At 46.5% G+C, this 21,869-nt stretch overlaps 1 protein-coding gene across 5 annotated transcripts in view; it reads right to left on the bottom strand.

The window, feature by feature from the left end:
• Positions 1 to 21,869, bottom strand: part of Sema2a (Semaphorin 2a) — a 339,187-nt gene that overhangs the window by 28,234 nt on the left and 289,084 nt on the right. For all 5 annotated transcript variants that reach the window (XM_070665271.1, XM_070665272.1, XM_070665274.1 and 2 more), the window contains one exon: positions 2,717 to 2,804. In XM_070665271.1, the coding sequence (XP_070521372.1) occupies positions 2,717 to 2,804 (88 nt within the window). The remainder of the gene's footprint in view (positions 1 to 2,716; positions 2,805 to 21,869) is intronic.

The following is a 21,869-nucleotide window of genomic DNA, read 5'->3' as shown; positions in this document are numbered from 1 at the left end:
ATGTGCCCGAGATCGCGGATGCTTAAATATCTCCTATCGCTGACAAAACGAAAGTATTGGAAACGATTTTCTTTCAAACCCTTATCGGAATTCTCCCCGATATCGTAGTTTCGTAGATAGATACGTATGTATGTACAAGACGGCGCAAGCACGTGGAACGAAGCCAGGAAACGGGAAACGTTGAAGTCAAAGTAGCCGCTTTCCTTGGGAAATGCAATTTATCGTAACTGCCCTTTTTCTTTTGTCGCCCCATATGGCGAACTCATCCCGTCGCAAAGATGAAAGAGAAGGAAAAAGGAGAAAGCGAGAGGGAGCAGTTATTTCAAAAGTGGAAATTTTTATGCGATTTGCGATATTTTATTTTTCGGTCCCCGCAAAAATATGATTCATATGTGTCTTCCGCTATTTGATTTCCCTTTACATTTGAGATTTACCGCAATTTCACTTTGTTATTTAAAACAAAAGGGCAATTTGAGCATTAATATTTTATAATAAACGTTCCGTATAAACGTATATTTGAAAGGGCAAATTAAATTGCTACCACTTTTCCTACCCGCGTAACGCAAGTCGCGATCTTTAAAGCCCCGGGAACGATTCCGCAACGGTGAAATCAATTCAAACGTTTCATCTTATTGATGAAAAACATCCTTGTGCATGGGCCGACCTGCGAGAGGACTTCGTAAGGCGATCTGTTCCCTCTCACAAAGAGATTAAACAAGCGTCGTTCCCGCCTGTCTCGGGATTTCTTCGTATTCCGTAAGTTGGAAGACCGTTCTCGCTGTGTCTCCATTACCGGGGGTTTCGTAACATTTTGCTGGCATTTACTAAATTAAGGGGTGAGAGAGGGAACACAAAAGAGAACGGAGAACAGGGAGGATGTTGGCGAATGGGTCGCCGAGGGTGGCAGCGACAGAAGCGGCTAGGACCGAATCAAGAAATAATGCTCCGCTGAGATAATGATGCGGCGTCTCTTCCTCCCTTTCCCTCCCCCTCCCGGTGATCTGTGCCGTGTCTGAGCACAAGGCTGGCCCTTTGGCTTTAGCTCCCATCGAGTTACCCATCGGGGAAATGGTAACGCGATACCCGTACAAACAACAAAGAGTTGATCGATTTAACGGATTATCGTCGCTACCTAGGGAACGGGAAAGAACTCCTCGTGGCAGTTTTAATTACGGCTAAATTGCGCGAGCTTTCCGAATCAAAATAAGAATTAGGGAAATATTAAGATCGGCGCGTAGAATACTCAGCGCCGTGTAAAACGAAAATTTATTCGCGAAGCGGCGGTAACATTAGTTACCCGAGTGGAAATTGATTCCCATCGTTACCTGATAATTAGTTGGCTAATTCGTGGCTCATCTCGTGGCTGTCTAGGAAAACTATTTAGTATTGAAACTAACAACGAGACTGATAATGAGCTAAAAAAGCTGAATGTCTAAACGTTTCTCGCCGCGTACTAGTCTACTGTTGTGTTGCGTGTTGATCTTACGCAAAGCTCGACTGTCGAATTTATCAGGCTAATCGGTTTCTGCGAACCGCTGCGTTAGGGTGAGTACGTGCGTGTGTTTACATTTGGCTCGGCACCTTGCGCTCGAGATTCGTAAGGTGGAGGACGCGCGGGCAGGGGACAGCAAAAACCAGTTTTTGCCCGGCGAATTCGGCAGTCCAGCGAACGTTGCGTAAGATCAGAACAAAACAGTAAACAAGTACGAGGCAAAAAAATTTTTTAAATAACAACTTTATTTTTTGAAGACAGTCACAAAGTAATAAATACTTTTTTATAATTTATAGCTAGTACCAAGCTAGTTAAGAAATATATTTAATCCGCGCGATCTAACCACTAGCTGCAAAATCAGATTAGCTAGATAAATTTCCACTCGGGTAGTTTCCCGTTGTTTGCATTATCTGCAATATGCATTAAACTTCGCGATATACAATTCCGAGGGTAATGTCTAAAGATGTTACGCTTGAAGGCTTGAAGTAGCAAATTCATTAATTTCTGATGTCTGTTGACACGGCGTTTTTCATTTCCCCGACAACCATAATTGCCGAGATCGTCAGTTTCGATTTGCATTATGTGTTTGCATTTCTTGCCGTTTTCTTCCGCGGCTCAAAGGCTCCAAGTAAATTGCCTTTCAGCAAAGTGAAACATTTAGAGCGAAAGGATTCTGATCATCTTCTGTAAAGCGGGGCGGACAAGTAAATAAGTCCGCGGTTTTCCGCGAAACAATAACAAGAAAAGCAGCGAACGGAAATGCGCGTACAATCGCGAGGCAAAACAGTTGAATATTGCGGAATAAAATTTGTATTAAACGTATCCGCATCCCCCCGCCGCTCTCCATAAATATGCGGGGCGACGTATCGTATCTGTGCCACGATAATTATTATCCCGAAAGCTGATATCTGTGTAACGGTGTAATCCCTCAAAGTTCAGATTATCCGATTACTCGATGACATCGGAAAATTCAATCAAACGGCACGATCCCACACGCGCTCCGCGCGCGCTGTAGAATTTTAATCACGGCAATCGTAAAAATCCGCAGCGCGTCACGTACACGGGCGCGCGCGGGCACACGCACGACCCCGCACACCCACGCGTTTCGCGCTGACGTAATACCAGTGTCCTCGGGCTTTGACGAGGGAACGTCGCAACTTTTCCCGGGGATTTTCATGGCGTGACATTTTATTACTGGAGCCAGGGAAAAAAAGTTCTACTTACATAGCTCCGACATATAGGGCGTCCCTCTTACTGTCCAGGTAGAGCGTCCTGTAGTACAGCATGCCGCAACTGAATTCCCGCACGTGTTCTGAAAGCAAAAGTAAATAAGGGGATTAAATGCGACGTCGTAGCGCCGGCGAAATTCATTTTCCGTGCCGCGGAAAACGCAGCGAAGCCGCCGCGGCGTACCGCGCGCCGCGCCGCGCGCTCGGTGGATCGTTAGATTTTCATTACGACTTTTATAATAACGCCCGGATAGAGTAAGGCGCCGCTCCACCGCCCCCGCCGACCTCGCCGGTAATCCAGCTAAAGTCAACTCTGACTTATCTCTACCGTAAACTCGTCGAAATTACACGGCACGTAACGCACGCTCGACATTTTCGTTCCATCGGCCGGCGCGGAGAACGTCGAAGATCAACTCGCGCGAGGAGCCGCACGTTAATATTCGCGAGCGAAGCGTCCGCGAGAAAAAAAAAAACTTTCGCAATTGTCCTCGCTGTAAATGCGAGTTCTCGCGCTTCGGAACAAATTCTGAGGGCAAAGAAAGTATTTAACTCTTCTCGACGGTGCTTTGCGAAAATTTAAGAAGCGTACAATTCGTCCCTTTACGACTAAAGTATTTTAAAAAAAAGAAAAAAAAAAAAGGAAAAAAAAAAACCCGCTGCATACTTTCAGACAAACGTGATAACTTTCGCAACTGCTTAAGAATATCAGGTCGAGAACGGTTATAATTTGCATATTGACCGAAAGTGCGAAAGCCTCGCGGGCCAAGAAACGGTCTACGGCTTTCTGCCTCGGCTCCGTCTTTTCCTCTCCTTCTTTTTATCTCATCGACACTGATCTGCTTAACATATGAAAGAAAGCAGCCCCTTTCTAAATATACTCGTTCCACTCTGCGCTAACAGAGCGCGAACAATACTATATTTTATACGGTATCAGGAGGGGCCGACGTGGAATGAAAGGGGTTCTTATTCTGGAACAGACCTACTCTTCCCGCGTATCTATCCCTCGCCCCGTCACCCCCCTTTCTTTGTCTTTTTCTCCGGTCTCTTTCGTTCTTCCGTATCTCTGCGCGCCAACCCTTCGCGTGCTCTCTCTTCGTCGCGAGCGCAAGAGCGCGCGCGTGGGATACGCTCGCGATCTTGCTTTATCTTCACGGAACGACCGACGTTACGCCACGGTCCCTCTAATGTCGGACTTATTCAAAACCGATGTGCTACCCGTAGGTCGTTAGATCGGCCCAGATAGACCACGGCTAGACTATGTACCCCCTGAGGGATCTCGAAATTTATATTCACTCGCGAACGCGCTCCGCGTTTCTCCGTTTTTTCGCCGATTCGTCTGAATGAACGCCTCTCGTTTTCCTCCCTTCCGAGCACGTGGGCGTCTTCGCCGCGCAAGAGTTATTTCGACCTTATCGTCGCGATAAAGTTAAACCACCCGTCGCATACGGAAGACAGCGTCCGCACCTGTCGCACGTTGTATCCCGAGCTAATATAACTGTTGCATCCTGACGGCTGCGGATTCTATTTCTGAACGGCGGATAAAATTGGCCGCGCCGCCGCGACTCGCACGATTGTTAATGGGATAAACGTCGCCGCGCGACGTAAGTTCTATTTATGTAGCGACCAGACCTGCTCCTTTGGTATCTCGTTATTTATTAAGCGTACGGAGTAAAGAGAATACATTCCGGATTGCGGTAATAACGTGTCGCGCCCTGGTACCCACTCTCGCATATTCATTCAGTAAAACTATTCTTGTAAGATATACGCGGCCTCGGGGGTCTGCGTCGACGCATAATTTACACCACCGTCCTCGCGGCGCTCCCGTTGAACGATCGCGATTCGAATTTTCCACGGTTCCGCGATATTCGCCGTCTCAAATAATTATTGCACGAAGATCTTCGCGTTATTTTCGATTACACCGCGAGCGAATGTTTGCTTAATTAATTACATACGATACGCGTATAATATAAATAATTAATCGCTCAATATTGATGCGACGGAGAACTGTATGACGTCGTCACCGCCGCCACCTACTAGAATTCGTTCCGGCAAATATTTGCCGTCGTGTAATTTACCGCCATTAAAAGACGTTCACGGCGCGTACGTGTGCAAACACGTTGCCTACTTATCGTAAATTACTCGCCGACGCACTCCCATAAGAACGTGAGCTGAACTTCGAGGGACGATACAATCGCTAATCGAGGTTGTTAACGGTGCGTGATAACACCCTAACGACCCCAGCTGCGGAAACCATCCATTTGAATTCGGTGGTTCCGGCAACGGCCTAATACCTTTACAGTATTTCTTAATTAAGCAGGCCGTGAGGATATCAGCGACCTAGAATCGTTACGAATCTTACCGTTATCGCAGCCATTACATCTGATAAAATAAAAAAAAAAAGAGGGGCTAAAAACGGAGGGCCGCAGAAATCGTTGCCCAACGCAAATACATAGACGTGTAAATTGTTCTACATTTCATTCATTTGAGAGCTAAATATTAATTTAATACTTTTTGATATTAGACGCTTCTGTCAATTACGGATTCGTAATATATTAAAATGAATATTTATGTAATTAATGTAATATTCGGTACAGAAATTCTTTTATAACGCGTTGAATCGCGTACAGGTAGCGGCCTTTGTGCCTCGCGCGCCGAATTCCACAGTAGTGAACCGACTGCCGAGCCACGCAATCTGTGCGTAACAAAACTCCGCGTGTTCGTGCTCCGAAAAATACTTATATCTACGCGAATAAAGATATTGGTTGACGCGAAATACCTTGCGTTAGCTCTTGCGATCACATCCATCGGTGAGTCCGAAACATTTTTTCACATAATATCTATGCATGATATACGCGATGTTAGAAAAGTTACACACGCGTTTAAGTACTTAATTTTAATATTTAATTAATATATTTCAAGTAAAGACGGTCTTCGTGATTTTTCCTTCCCTCACCGCACCTTCCCCGCGACCGACAGTAATCGTAACTAGGGTTATTCGGCGCTCGGTGACTACGGTGGGAGACCCTAGCGCGCCGACCAATCAGAGCGCTCCATCGATCGCCTGATCGCGAACGATCCACGCTACAAGTTGCTCAGTCGAGGAGATACGCCGGCCGCGTGCGGAGCATCGATTTTCGAAACGGATATCGACGCATCTTCCGCGTGTTCTCTCATGAATTATCAACGTGTACTGATGTCTCGCCTATACCCTGGAACCCTATGAACCGCTGTGTCTCGCACAGGACACCGTCGTTGTCAATCTACTTACGTTCGACTTAACCTAATACGTAAAGGTGAATCGTCTCGCTTTTAATTTCTCCACGATAATTTCCCGTACTTATAGTCGAGCGACGATACGTTGAGCATCGAAGCTGCAACATTCGCGATCGAGATTTTGTGGTAACTTGAACTCTAGATCGAATTTGAGAACGTGAGATCTATACCTCGCCCGTCTTCGTCGCGGCCGAGATTCTCATTGCGTTTCATTTAAAGTATCGGGCGGAGCAGCTCCGAGGAGCACGGGGAAGAGGGATGGGTGCTGGCTAGCGGCAGTCAGCCGGGCTCGTTTCTCGCACGTATTGCGTAGGTTCGGGAGTCGACGAGCGTGGGTGCGGGGAGCGCGGCGAGCAGGGGGAACGGAGCGAGCTCGCTGTGCTAGCATTGGAATATGCGACCGGTCGCCCGCAACCAAAACAAGCGCGCGGTAACCATAAACAATACACGCTCAACAAGACATTGAACAGAACGGTGAACAGAACAGAATACTCATTGTAACTTTTTTGTTTCAGATAATATTCTACGATTGAAGAAGGACCGACCCGACATCCCGTGGACATCCTGAGAGGAGGAGGAGGCCCAGGAAGGGTATCCTGCCCCGGCGGAGCAACCCATGGGTATATATCAATTTTTTCTTTGGATTTTTAATAACGTTTTTTATTTTTTTCATTTAATTAGATTTTATATCTACTAAATAATTGTTTTATTTTTTTGTTTCAGGTCAAGAGAAACTCCGCTGCGTCGCATCGCTCAGTGCCGCACGCCGATTCGAAATTAAACGAACTGCAGCCAGTTCGTCGGTCGTTCGGGGCTGCCGATAGTTACCGGGCGTTTTTTTTACGATTCTTTTTAACGCGGGAGTGTCGAAAAATTTGTTAAGTAATTTTCGCGATTGTAACTTCACCCGGGCGCGTTCGCGAGTTACTTGTGCGCGGAAGGATGGCTCGTCACGTCCCATCTGAGAGGAGGAGCAGGCCCGGGACGGGCATCCTGCATCGGCGGAGCAACTCTTAAGTAAGTATACATTTTATAAATAAAGTCTTTATTAAAAAAAATTTTGTACCCTTTTTTTATTAATTTTATTAATTAACATTCATGTCTAAATTAATATTTTTCTTTTTTGTTACAGTCACCGGCAGAATTCTTCAACTCCGCTGAGTTCATGCAGATCGGTAAGTCGCATGATTTTTTTTTCATAGTTTGCCATTGGGGTCTCTTAAACCGAGATTACTCAATTGTAATTATTAAATAGAAATCAGAATTAATGTGTCCAATAATAATGACCCGCGCGAATTAGGATCTATCGAAAAACTGTGCCCGCGTAGCGCACGCATGATTTATTCTAATAAAATAAAATAAAAATATAATTAAATAAAAGAAAAGAAGCTTTCTCAACGATATTTATTTCAAATTCTATCATCTAAAATAAATTTGGGAGGGCTGCCGTTCTTAGTCAAGTCGTCGTTAATACTGTTGGTTTAAATCCCGCTAAGTTTATGAGTCTCAATATGTAACGAAAGGACTATTCGCCTTTGCAACCCTCTCGCTCGCCTCATGCTCCAATTCTCTAGTCTTGTGTATACGTTTTTGCATTTAAATGCATTTCCCTCAAAAGCCTTTAATCGTTAGTCGCAAAACATCCGGCTTCAGTCCAAGCAATAAATAATCCGACTCTCTGGAAAACTCATTTGATATATCCTACAGTATTATTTCATCACTATCTCATCAATGTGCGTTTAAATTTTTTTTTATACGGCCACAAATAAATTCGATCAAAAATTTAAATCGACCCTATTTTCTTTTCTCCGTTCGTAAAGTAAAACGATCACAATGTTCCGATATTTTTCGTTAAAAAACCCAGATTCCAAATAACACAAAGATTAAGTTTCTACGAATATTCTTGCGGATATTAATCTCTGCTATTTTTTTTCTAATCCGATCGAGTGAGTCCTTCGTATATTTTGCACAAAGTGCATTCGACGGTTCGATAGGATTTACGTAAAATTTCTGCGAAAAAGCAAACCGCATAGACGGCTGAATGTAAATCACGACAATGGAGATAATGAGTCGATGGAGGTTGAATGAAGTTTTTAAGGGAAGCCAGATGGGAATGGGAAAAATAAAAAAAAAGAGTTCAGATAATCGCGAGCAATAGAGATTAAAAAAAATTATTTCTACCGCGATAACTTTTAAAGTCGCCTTCGCGTTCGCACGTACGCGATTCGAAGTCAATGTTATTCAAGTTTAATGAGTTCAACCGCGAGCGCGGGCATACGTGTGCAATATTTTCATGCTCTCTTGAGAGAAGTCAACGCTACTGGATTACGAGGTCACTGAGAATCTCGACGTTCATATTTTCGACAAAACCTCGGGAGATATAATAAAACCGGTGGTTATTTTTGAAAGATTTGCATCGCGGATTCGACCTGCCGCGCGCGCGTCATTTTCGCCCGCGAGATCGATATTAATACGCGGCCCGTGCAGTCGTTTTTCGTGCTCGCAGATGATCTTTATGGCGGATTTATGCAACGCGCGTCTTATCGGGCAACCGAACGAATTCTAGGAGCACGTGCGGAGCCAATATGATCTCTCCCTATCACGTGCACGAAAGGAAATGCGAAACCATAAAGAGAGCCAGAGTTGCAATTGAATAAAGTGGGGCCGGCGGGGCCCAACTCAGCCCGCACAATGGCAGATTAGGCGCGCGATCATTTTTTACATTCGTCTGGCTTCGTTCCAGCTGACACCGGCATATGGCCGCCAAAGATTACGAGGGTACCGCCGCCGTGTCCAATTTCCAACGTTATTATTATTTTAATCCCTTGAGCCCCGGGGCAAGGTGCCGCGTCCCCGCGCCCGCACCCGCGGCGGACAGCGAAAATATTCACCATCGCGGTAATTTCAATTGCAAAAGCGGCCCTCTTTAACCTCCTACACAATCTATCTCGCTGCGTGCGATATCCGCTGACTTTGAAAAATGAGATACGTTCTGCGCGATGCATGGCGCGAGCGATCAAATAGATTTCTCGTGCAATATACGAGGAGAGCGTATTACGTCAAGAACTTTTGTTTAAGATTAACGAATTACTCGGTAAGACGTGCCGGAATGCTCTCGCGATTCGTATACGCTTCCAGGCGAGTTATACAAGTCGCTTTAACGAATACTCTCTTCGAGGCGATAGTTTTTTCTTTTTCTTTTATTTTTTTACCGACTGCTTACTTTTCGACCGCGCCGGCGAACTAAATAAAACCCGTTTCCGATCGAAGGTACACACGGCAAGTAAAATTCAGGACAAGGTAATACGATACAAGGAGAGTATAAAAAAAGGAAGGGGGGAGGGGGATTAAATGTCTGGAGTTCCGATTCGCAATCGTTCTTCGATCAGGACACGATCATCGCGTGGGATAGAACCTGCTGACGCGTTTCGAGGACCTTTTATCCGGTGTGAAACGCGTCTTCTATCCTCGGTGTCTCGGAGTTGGTTCAGCCAAGGGTGGGTCAAACTAGGCGTGTGTATGCGCACATACTCGACCACCTCGGTCGCGGCTCTTGACAGAATTGTCATGTTTGGAACTCGTCTACTCCGCTTGCGGATTCGCCGGACCCCGACACGACAATACACTCTTCTCAAAACCGAAAGTCCCGGCGCGAGCGCCGCCGGGCATTGTGCAAACTTTCGAGGTTTCCCTATAGTATCGATCATAGGGCGCCCCGATACCTGTCGTTCGTGTCGTTAATCGAATTTATTAAGAACAATGGTGGATTTGCAGTACAAGGGGGGTCTAAAATAAAGCGGCGTTTAGGGAAGTTACGGTTGAAATCGCCCATCATCCCCGGTTATCGTGCCGTTCCGTGCTCTTCAGCGCTACGATATCGCTACTCGAAATCTAAGAGCATCGAGACTCTCGTACCTTGTTTTTCGGGACACGTGCCGGAGCCAAGCGTAACTATGACGACGATTACAATTTCATTTCACCCTCGCGGCGCGAGTTCTGATCGAAGGTTGCCAGGTGCGTGCGAATTCACATTTCGGCTCAACTGTATATTCGGCTATCGAAGGTAGCTGGGGGGATAGACTGTACGGATTAAATGGAAAACGAGGGTAGTCAACCGGAGAAACAGTTCTCAGAGCGCGAACGGGGTGCCGGTAATATAAAAGAAAATGAAGTGAACATTTTACAGCGATGAATCTGATAGTAACGCGTTTCTTTCCGATCCGTTTGTCCAATAAACCGACAAAACGTGAACAAAAGTCGAGGCGGAATTCAAGGGAATCGTTTGCGACCGCGGGATCAGAGGGAGAAAAAAAAAAAAAGCACACGATGGAGCAACGTCGCGGAATATAATTGCGTAAAAGTGTAGCAACGTGAAATTTGAGAGAGAGAGAGCAGCGAAGGTTGAAATAGAAATATCAGTCGGTCTAGTCTGAACGGAGCGTGAAGCGAGGAAAAGAAACGGAAGAGGGGTGGGTTTCGTTGACAAAGTAAGTATAACATAGGTATGACGAAGCAAAGGGAGAAAAAGAAAAAGGGGGCAAAAAGAGAGTCCGAAAGGGGGACGTAAGGGGAGGGCGAAAGCGGAGATGAAATGGGGCAAAGCGTGGCTGGTGCGCGGCGCACCGCCACGTCACGCCCTTCTCATTAATCAACCCTCTCCCGGACGTCTCTGTCTCTACTCCTCTCCTCTTCTATTCCTCCATTTATCGCATCTATTCTCGCCGTCACACTTACGAAATCGTTTACTTCGCGGAATTTGATTATCGCATATTTTGATCTAGATAATGGAGGCCTACGGTGCTTAAGAAAATGTGTAAGGACGATGGGTGACACTTTGATTGGCTGGCTGATACGCGGGCTCATAAATTTACGATCGCCTTTTATAAAAATTGTTGCCGATTCCTCGGTTTAAATTAAAAATATCAGCGGCATGAAAAGTTCACGAGGGCGCGTTAACGCGGACGGGAATTTCGAACTGTTACAAGAGAACGCGCTGAACTTCGTAAACAGTTCTATTCGTATGACAGTTCAATTTAGTTAAGGGCTCATTAGGTTAATGCATCGCCGTCATGCAGTTGTACCAGATTTGGATCAGATTTACTCCATGGGTCACGTATCAGAAGCACGGAGTGGAAACACCATTCTAACCCCCCTTTCTGCCGTCCCCTTACCGCCCGTCGCCTTTGCGCCATTCTTAGTTAGTACGAACATGAGCTCCTTGATAGTTCCTCACAGGAACTATGAACTTGCTTAATTGGTAGCACGATATCCTCTTCCTATAATTGATCAAGTTGTACAGAGTCATAACGCGCTATCAAGAGAGTCATTCCGAGAAGTTGCGCACTCATAATAAATATTCTTTTTAAAGAGGTCAATTTTTAGAAAGTATTTATCGCCCGGAATGCACGGGCCGCACGTGCAAGCGCGGGATCTGATATTCGCCGCTATCGGGTGGGAAGAAAAATATATATTTTTAAATCTGAAATTGATTTTGTATGACACATCCCTTGATCCTTTTTTTATCTGATAAATTGAGATTGAAATAATTCAAAAAAAAAAGATCAATATATAAAACGGTATTGTGTCATCCGGCGCAGGTTAAATATCATGCTTAAATATACCATTGGAAATTGCGAGATAAAACGCGAGTTTTTAAATAAAGAAAAAAAAAGAGAGAAAAAAAAAAGTTCTAATTCGGCGAAGAGAAATATTTGAATTGAAGTGAACGTTTGTTACGAGCACATTTCGGCAGTGTCAAAGTCGAGGTGCGCAAAATGGTCCTGGCATTTGTAATGCCGGCGCAGCGAGGCGCCGGTATAAAACGGAGATTGGTCGAAAAGCGAATTATAGCGTGACCACCGCACAGGTTGACAGCTCTCTCGCAGTTCGCCGTTCGATACTGCAACAGTCACGGCCCGACCTCAATAATAATAAGCATGTCGATTGATCCTTTGCGCGATACAACTGTTTATTCTGACATTTTCGCACACGCGAACATCTACTGCATTTGACAGACACGTTGGCCCCGCGGATATATAACACGGCAAACGCGCGCGTATCGATACTTTACCCTCATTAATTATTCATATTTAAAGCTGAAAGACGGAGAAAGAAGCGGTCTTCTGTTGTTTCAATATCTCCAGAACCGATTTTCGCTTCCATACTCTTATCCGAAAAGATTATCGAGAAGAGCTATCGGTTTCAGCTTATCCGTTATCGATTTTATCCTCAAAGTGACTGCGGAATCTATTCCTCGCGATAGAGCTCGCGTACCGCGCGCACATTAAAATATCCTCGTCGACAAGCATATCGGCGTCGGGAACGATGGCGGTGGCGCGGATAAAGACCGAGCGAGACAGGCGACAGAAAGAAAAAAAGGAAAAAAAAAAGAAAAAAAAAACAGAAAAGGAAGGAAAAGCGAGGGGGAGGAGAGACAGGGAAACAAAAAGAAAACGCGGAGAATTTTCACTGCCTCGCCACGGCCGGACTGCACGGCGCGACCGAGAGAAGAGAATGAGAGAGGATGAATAAAGCCTGAAATAAATTGCGTTATCTTTTCGTTCCACGCGTACGGCTACCGTCGCTGTACTCGGCGCAGCGTGCTGCTGCAGTCACCGCCGCCACCCATCGCCGACCCCCTAATACCTTTCCTGCGCGCGAGGGGGGCGGGCGGGGGCAGAGGGTGGGTAGTCATTTTTAGAGGGCTCTTCAAGGCTTTTCTATGGCACGTTCTCGACGGGACTTGGGACCCGGATGGTATATGAAAGAATACGCTCGCGAGATCCACCTACGGTCTACCTTTCTCTTTCGTCTCTATCTGCGTCTGACATGCTCCTCGAGAATTCTTCTTTCTTATTGAACCCCGCGCCTGCGAATCTCTGATTCATTCGGCACCCGGGATTTTTACCCTCCTACGGCCGCACCCTCTGCGGCCCGACTATCAAAATCTTTCATCGTTGCTGCTAAATCTCTTAACGAGCGGCGCAATCGTGGCACGTTCGCTCGACGGACAAATTCGCGAACGCGTAACTCACGCGAAATTAGCGCCGCGGTTCCTTCCCGTTACGTTTCTATACAGACCACGAGCCTGCGGTTTAATGTTTCGTGGCAAAGTTCATATTTCATCGCGTACATTCGTTTTACGATTGTACTTTATAAATGTCTCATAAATTTATAATAAGTTCTTTATATATATTCCGTGCATACGTATGACTTATTGGCACGCGAAGTTCAATGCCGAGCGCGCCGGATCGAAGTATTTCGATTATCTTACGGAATCTAATGGAATCCCTCCTCGTTTCCTTCGCGCCACGGGCTCGACGTAGATATTTATCGCAAAAACGTTTCGGTAGAAAAAGATCCGGGAACAGAAAAGGAGTAAACCGATCCGTTGCGGAATTTCTTCAGGATTTCTAGATCGCTAATCAAGATTTGTTAAGCGTAACACAAGGAGAAAGTAAAACGAGGGTTAAGAAAATTGATGTACAGAAAGTAATAGGAAAGAGATAGGAACGAGAAAGAGCAAGCGTGTGAAGAGGAAAGATATAAAGAAGGGGAGAACGAGAGAGAGAGAGAGGGTTAGTTCGCGATCGGATCTGCAGACTCGCGTTTATCATCGTCGACGAATCTACTTCGGGGGCTGTAATCACCTCTCCCTCTACCGCTGCCGTTCCACGCTAATAACGAGTTACAACCCTTCCGCCGTCGGGTGAAGCCGACGGAGCGAAGGCGGAGAGGAAGCGAGGGTGGCCACCTCGATCTGAGTCGCGGGGGGTGGGAGTAATTGCCAACGTAATCACACACGTTGCACAAACCGTGCTCTACCCTCTTTCGCGCACAGAGCTCGCAACCAACTGACCCCTCGCGACGCGCATCCCCCTACGGTGGAGAGAAATCCGTTTTTGAGGCTGATCAGATAGACGACCTCCGCAAAATGTCCCGCGGCTACTAATCCTCGCCCTTTTTCGGCGGCGCTGAAGAGGGAGGACGCGCGGATTTTTCGCACTGCGGAGGCACGAAAAATGTTTCTAGCGCAGTAAATTTTCACTTATCTCAGAGAAAACAACGCGGCGGCAATATATATTTCTCCACCCCCCCCCCTTCCCCCATAAAACAGATTCGCGTAACGAAAATATTGGAATGGAAAAGTTGGTACGGTTTCTATTAACCCCCGTGCAGGACGGAGATTAAAACAAACTAATGGGCGAGAACGACGATAATGACGACGCGAATTAAGAATATGATCGATTTTCTTTAATGAAGATGCATCACAATGCAGAATATAATGTAATTATGATGTACATAATTTGTCTCATTTGCATATCATTTTGCGAATAAACGCGCATGGGAGGATTGACACTTTATTTATTATGACGTACAAAGCGTATCACGGTTATAATTGGCTGCGAATGGTTAACAAAGTTTTCTCAACGCATTATTATTAGTTCGCGTAATTTAAACACCTAACTAACTTGCACTATGCATGAAGAAACAATCAAACGCAATTGCCGTCTCTTTATAAAATATAACTCTAGGTTATTAAAAATTATTTTAATCCGATTTTAATATACGTTGAGTGCAAAAGCCAATTGACTTGTAACGATTGAAAGGGTTCGCCCATTATTAAACGTATTAAGTAATAAAACGAAACAAAATGTAATATACGTCGCTAAAGCGAACGAAAAGTACGTCATTATAATAATAAATAATTAAATTATTTTTAATTCTTTTTCGCGATTGTGGCTTCCCCTAGGTTTGGCCGGCGTAAACACGTGAGCGCGCGTAATTGGAGCGAGTCATGCTGTAAACGCAAAATCAATCGGCGGATAATGTTAATTCTCTTATGTAAAGCAAAGTGAACAAAGCGATAACGATCTTTCGAGTGCGATAGAACCACCGATCCGAAGGGGAGCCGCAGGCGAAGAACTCAATTGCGAAGTTCAACAAAAGCATTCGCGAACTGATGATATTACAACAATCACTATCGAGCTAGATAAAAAGGAAGAAAAAAAAAGAAACAAATATTATTGCTGCTATCTATCTTAATTCCGCGACGCGATTTTTCTTCATTTAAATTAAATTAATCAATCGCCGCCGATCTAGCTGCGATCGAGCCGTCGGTGTCCCAAAATTGCGGAGGGAACGATATTTCGTCAAATCAAACAAATTTTAGCACGGCATGCGAATTCGTAAAAATGTATGGCAACAAAACAACGCTATTTTTTAAACGCTGTACATACAATGCAAACTATTTCAAGCGTTCTTATTGCAGCACATGTAACTACACGTGTTACTACGCAAGCCGCGTTTTATCGTTTTTTTTTTTATATATATATATCTTTTTTTTTTAACGCAACTGGAACACAACTCTACATTTTATATTTCATTCCGCAAATTTGAAGCTGTACAAAGCCTCCCTGTTGGCGGTATAGCAAATTCCACTTTTCCGCTTAAACGGTGGAAATGTTATATCCGAGTGAAATAACGTGATAATAAATGTATCTAATAATCTTTTTAGATTAAGAATAAAAATAAATTAATATTGTTAGCGGATACTTCGTGCAATAATTATCGTTCAACGTCGGCACAGTTAGGCACTTTTTTTTTTTTTCTTTCTTTTTAAAGCTCGCGTGTTATCTATAAAAATGAAAAGTTATTGTCACCGCGTAGGAACGCGTACCGCGGGTAATTATAAAGTGCGATCAGTGCCATAATAATACGGTTATTATGGCATTGTATTACCGCGCGAGTTTCCGTTGCGTATATCACTTGAATATGTAATGCAACTTGAAGCAGATTGCAAGCTCGGAGGGGTGATCAAACGTCGAGTAATTGTAATCCCTTTATAAAACGATTCCAATAGCCGATTATTATTGCAAGCGAGCCCACTTCGCGGGGCATTTCAAATGGCCGCGATTCAACGAGCTTTATTTAAATTTCAAAGTTTCGTGAAATATAAATATAGCGATAGAGCGATCGGCAGACGGTGCCAGTTTATGCCGGCGCGGCTGTAACGGGCCCGACTTTATTGACATTCGCGGAAATGCGCGCCGGACTTGGGCCATTACAAGCGGAACAGATTCACGTCCGTGTCCATTCGCGACGACCGCAGCGTTCGACAGCCGCCATGCGCGAAGTTGGCCGGAATGTCAACGTTAAACCGACCGTTCATCCGAGGCTCGCGCCCGCGTATCGACAATATCGATCTTAACGATGACCACCCCGTAACTCTTGCCGCGAGGCAATCAAACACTGCGTGATTTTAATCCCCTCCCCCTTTCGCAAAAGCGGACTCCCCCCACCGGCGGTGATTTGCGCCGCCTGACGGGTACGAGTCCGATCGGTTTCTCCCCGCGCGGCAGCTGCGTTAGACGCACCTTGAAAATCCATCGTGACGCCGGCGGGATTAGGCGGATTCCAATTTCGGGAGGCACGGTGAAGCCCGTGGCAAATTGCATCTCAACGAATTATACCGCGGGATCGCGCCGCAACCGGGAAACGGGATGCTCTCGCGATCGCCCGGAACGTAACGCGGGCGGGATTGCCGTAACGCGCCCTAAGCAGATTGCAATGCCGCGGCGGGTAGGGGTTAATCAAACATCGGATAATTGTAATCCCCTTATAAAGCGATCCTAACGGCGACGCTGGGAGCCCGCCACCGGCTCCGCTCTTGAACTGAGGAGCAGCCGCAGGGTGAGGCACTTGATTGACAGTACGAGAGCGGCATGAACAGTGGGCTAATGAAACATCAGTATGCACACACAATACTAACCCGCTCGGGACCGCACGCTGGCTCGCTATTACATCACCATGTTTACACGTCGCCATCCAAGACCAGGCTGGTTTCGCGAGAACGGCCGAGGGGCGGTGACGAATGTTGCGGGCGCAATCTGCATCGGACAGGTTGTCGCCCTTTACATGACCACGCGGGTGGGGGAGAGGGGGAGGGCAGAAAGGGGTGGCCCCACTAGAAGGAACGAAAGGTGTCCCCCCCCCTCCCCTCCCCCTCCTCTCGGCTCTTTCGTCCGGTTTGCGCGTCGCGTCGAGTACTTCATGCACTTTACGTACTTTGCATACGAAACACATGCGAATGTTAAACCGGCGACCATCCGCGCGCCGGGTTATATTGCATGAACGGATGAGTCGGATGTTTCCAACAACAGCCCGCGCAGTGGCTATCGGGTGGAGATTGCCTTTTGTCCGCGCGACCGGAAGTGGTTTGGCTCGCCGAAGGAATGCCTTTGCTCTCGCGGTTTGCTACAATTACAGCTTCGCCGAAACTCAGAACTCACGATGATATTAACGGTATATAGCGGCGTACTTTACGTCAATATCGGCAACTGCGAGACTTTAGCTGCGGCGATCGTGGCGGGGATAGAATGACGTGGTAGCCGTCGTATAATGAACAGTAATGGAGCGAATCTCCCGTTGTTACAGAGCGTCATTAATTATTGTTCGATGCTGACGTACGGCTTGTTCGGCTCCGAAATCATTTCTGGGCACTAAATATTAAACGCGTACCGATAATACCATCTCAGAGGGATAGAGAACATTTCGCAGTCGCGTAACGAAGAATAACCGTCGCTGGTACATCTCTGGGGTAATCATGTTTCATTTTCCATCTTCCGGAATTTATTTTTAACGTTAAGCCCGCGGAACTTTGATTAGTCTCTTTCGCGGTAGCGAAAGCTATACATAGCTTTTTCTCTTCTTTTGTCTTTTTTCTATTTTTTTTTTTTTTTTCGAGGCTTTCGCGGTTAAATTTAGAGAATCGTCGATCGCGCAAAGCGCACACTTCCGGAATTATTATCATCATTATCATATATATTGGCTTTGCGCCCGTGCAGCCGCACGCTAACGCATTTGATTTAGCGCTAATAAATAACCATTATTGTACCGAACGCCGTGGCCCGCCGGAGTCGCGTATGCCGGTGCCGGAGGGCGGTTCGGTCGCCCGCGGTTCCCGAGGGAGAGAAAATAGAATCGACGACGTAGTTTCCATTATTGCGCCCGATAAGGGGATGGGCCCACAAGGGCTGCGTGGAACCGTGCGCACGTACCGCGCGGATAGGGTTGATCGCGCCGCGATAATAACCCGGCAGAAGCGCACCAGATGGCTCGGGCCGCCCGAATCGTCTTCTACAGAAGTTACCCGATCGTTTTCGCGTTGAATTTCTAGGCGAACACGACTCCGCGCGTATAAATGGCGCAAAAAGATTTTCGACTAAACTTGTCGCGACAATCGCGTCGCAAATTTTTTCTCCTTATTTTTTTTTTTTTTTTTTTCTTTTCTCCTCCTGCCGCAAACGCGGATAAATCGGCGGAAGATGAGGGAAATTTATTTCCACGAATTACGACCGGTACTTGGATGATGAGCAATGATAATCAGTAATTGGCGCTTTAAACGCCGCTCCATATCGTTTCGTGGCAATATGCGCGCGAATTATCAGTAAATTATTCGTCGACGATGTGCGCTTACGCTATTAAAATACTCATGATTTATTCATCCCTAGATTATCGCTCAAACCGCCAAAAACTCGAAATCGCATGCATAACCCTCTCTATCGTAGATGGTATTTCAATCGGCGGCGGAGTTAATTCCATTTGTTCTCCCGCTTCGCTGAGCGATCCCGTTGTGTCGCGCTTAAAATAACCGCCTGAAATACACGCGGGCGTAACGGGGAGCTGCTTTAAGTGCGCGAACGTGCGAAGGGCTTACTATATTAACACGCGGCTGATATTGTCCTCCGCGCTGCAATATCCTGCCAATTTCAGAAAGGAAAACGGCCGTCAGCCGTTGACAGAATTTACGGAAGCGCAGTGATAACGGCGCAAGTCAATTATATTCAGGACAGCTCGTAGGTTTGCGGACGATCGCGGCCGCAGCGCTAGACGGTTGATAATCCTCGGCCGTGGCTCCCGACGTCTGGCGGCCCTCTGTCTCGACCTTGTGCAAACCACGAACGGCCAAGCACCGCGGTTCGTCGCTATGACGTCACAGAATCGGATCGGTATGCGGCTACCGGGGTATATCTGCTGGGACCGTATGACCAGAGAACTCGACGCCGGACGAACGACGGCACGATATAGCGCGCATCTGTTACCTCGGCCCTGCGGAATGTTTGCGGCGAGTACGAACATCCGAACTCGGCCGGGACTTTGAACCGCCACCGCGCGCCTCGCCTCATCGTCCAACGAGGTCAGCCGCAAGATGCAATCCGCGTACGAAGGATCGTTCGTTGGGATTAAATAGCAATCGCGATATTGCATTAACAGACCGCGTAACGGTCCACAGACGGAATCGCTCGAAAACATATATCCACCGCGGCTTAAAATTAGAACTCTCGTCATAAAGGGAGAACGATATTTTTTTTTTGTACGTTTCGATTTTTAAATCGCAAATCGATTCGTCTTGAATTTTAAAAATTAAACAAAATAAAAACGTGAAACGCCCTCGTATTAAAAGAAAAAGGTCGTATTAAAAGAAAAATCTTTTGAATATATACCGTATATATGTATGAAACTGTAAAACGAATTTCCGGTATGTAGAGGAGAGGATAAAATTTTTACGACGCTCGTACAAGAGACTTCTAACACGCGGTGAGATAAAAAGCGTTCTATTTTCTGTTGGCTGATTCCCTCGGTTTCTTCTGCCACACGATCTTGGATGCATTTGTGGTAGATAGAGAAGATAGTACTTCTTCCAGACACACACGGTTGGCAGTGCCATCCGTAGGAGCAATGGAGATGATTTAAGACAACGTCGCCGTTCGGCGGACGACCGCGCGCGACGACGACGGTTGTTTTCTTCTTCTCGGCAATATCCTGGATCTTGTCCTACCCGAGTTTTCGACCTCATCCCACGGGTATATGATTAGTGGGCAGTCTCTCTCCCTCGAACTTTCCACCGACGCGATAGCCGAGGTCAAAACCCCTCCTGATGGCGGATAATTCAATCTCGGGTCGTTCCTGCGGGTCGAGAGACCCCGGCGATGGCCAACCCCATAATCCTGGTGTTCTCTCGCCGACGTGTCCCGGCTTCTGTTCCCTCGAATCTCTCGCTCCCTTTGTCCCTCTTTCCTTGTCCGGCGTTCGGGTAGACGCGCGTACACACGGCGGGGAACGAGGTTATCGACAGTAACCAGGATCGCTGGATTTTACATTAGATGTAATATCGTATAGGGTTACTATGCGGCCGCCCGCACAATGTGTACAGGTAATGGGCGAAGGCCCGGCAGGCGTGGGGTTTGTCCCTCGGGACGCTAGACAGAAGCTGTCGAGAGCACACGCGTGGCTCGTGGTGAGCGCGCGGAAGATGTTAGATCGAATCCGCCGATGGTCGTTCAAACAAGCACTGATTAATCGACCGGAGATCAGAGATGAACGAGTAAATTCACCGTTAAGCACTCGAGGCATCGGGCTTTGATAAACCTCAATATTCCCTTAAGGCTACCGACGGATCTTAACTAGATGGACTCGCTTCGAGGGAGCGTCTCTGTTACTTTTGCTCTTACACCTTACGAAATTCATCATTAAATACGGCGTCGGCCCGTTTGATCGACCTCGATATTACTTTCGTAATGTTAATCAACGCGAGCGGATTGAAAATTGAAACTCGCTTCGTTAATAATAATATTAATAAATAACTTAATAAATATTATTAATAAATAATATTAATATTAATAAAATTAATAAATTCTTAAATTAAATAATTCTTTCCCGCGTATAAAATTTCTCAAGCTCTCTATGTTATCTTTTATTTTCTATTTTTTTTTTTTTTTTTTACAGCGTATCTTTATTCCGTGCCTCCGTGTATTTTAATCCGGCATAACGAATAGTATGCAGGATGCGATTATATATTGCAACGTTATACAAAATTACTGTCTTGCACGAAATGTCGGTGGGCGTGTACGCACGCGCGGCACCCAAAATTCTCTTGAATTAAACATGACTCCTAAGTAGTGATTCGAATTAGGATAGTCCCTGGCGAATCGTATCCATAACCATTCGGCATGCCGGGCATGGAGAGGATCTTTGCGGCTCACGTAAAATAGGTATCATGGCTGAATTAAACATGACCGACAAGTTCGGATTAGAGACGATTCCTCGGCAAAACCAAACTGCGCTTCCGGTCGCCCGTGGCCGAATCGATTACCAGCCCGGGCTGGCCGGCCGGAGCGGCGGAAACCTGTCGATTCCAGATTCCAACGGGATGTCCATTTGACGAGAGTCACGGAATATTCAACGTGAGACGCGGTCGAACGCAAAGAAATCGCGATACGGTAGACGCGCGTTGTTCAGTTAGTTACTTACAATCGAATACGAGGAAGGAGGGGGAGGTTCTTTACGTCTCCGATCGCGCGATTCGGTGGTCGTTTGATGCACCCGGTCCGCGCGCAGCCACGCGTGGAAAATAAATTGTTGAACGCGATCGGCGAAACGACGAAAGTCCGGAAGCGGTGCGGGCGAAATTCAATGGGAAAAAGAGACGACGTTTGGAGATGCCGGTATCGGAGAGGGTCGCCGCGCGCTTCTGTAAACGTGCAAAGGTTACTCGAGCCGTTACAAATGTGCGGAAAAGCGTTTTGGCCCCCCCGGACGAAAAGCTTTTCCACGCGGATGGTATTCGGTGGCGCGTTACCAACGGCGCGCGGTTTTCCCGTGCGAGCGCGCGCACGGATTGCGTGCGGCTGCAATCAGAAAGGTGTACGCGTCGCCGTGCGAACCCGCCGAAACGATATACCGCCGACGTAAATTGAAATAAAAATCCACCGGTTGCTCTCGTCTTCTCGGAAGATTCGCGATACGCCGTGTCGCGCCTCGCTTCTTCTCGGGTTTCCGGTGCGCGCCGCCTGCCAGACGGTGATCCCTCCTCT

Source organism: Cardiocondyla obscurior, linkage group LG13 (genome assembly GCF_019399895.1).
Source record: "Cardiocondyla obscurior isolate alpha-2009 linkage group LG13, Cobs3.1, whole genome shotgun sequence".
Lineage (NCBI taxonomy): Eukaryota > Metazoa > Arthropoda > Insecta > Hymenoptera > Formicidae > Cardiocondyla > Cardiocondyla obscurior.
The sequence above is the reverse complement of the archived record's forward strand: the minus strand, read 5'-3'. Positions and strand labels throughout refer to the sequence as shown.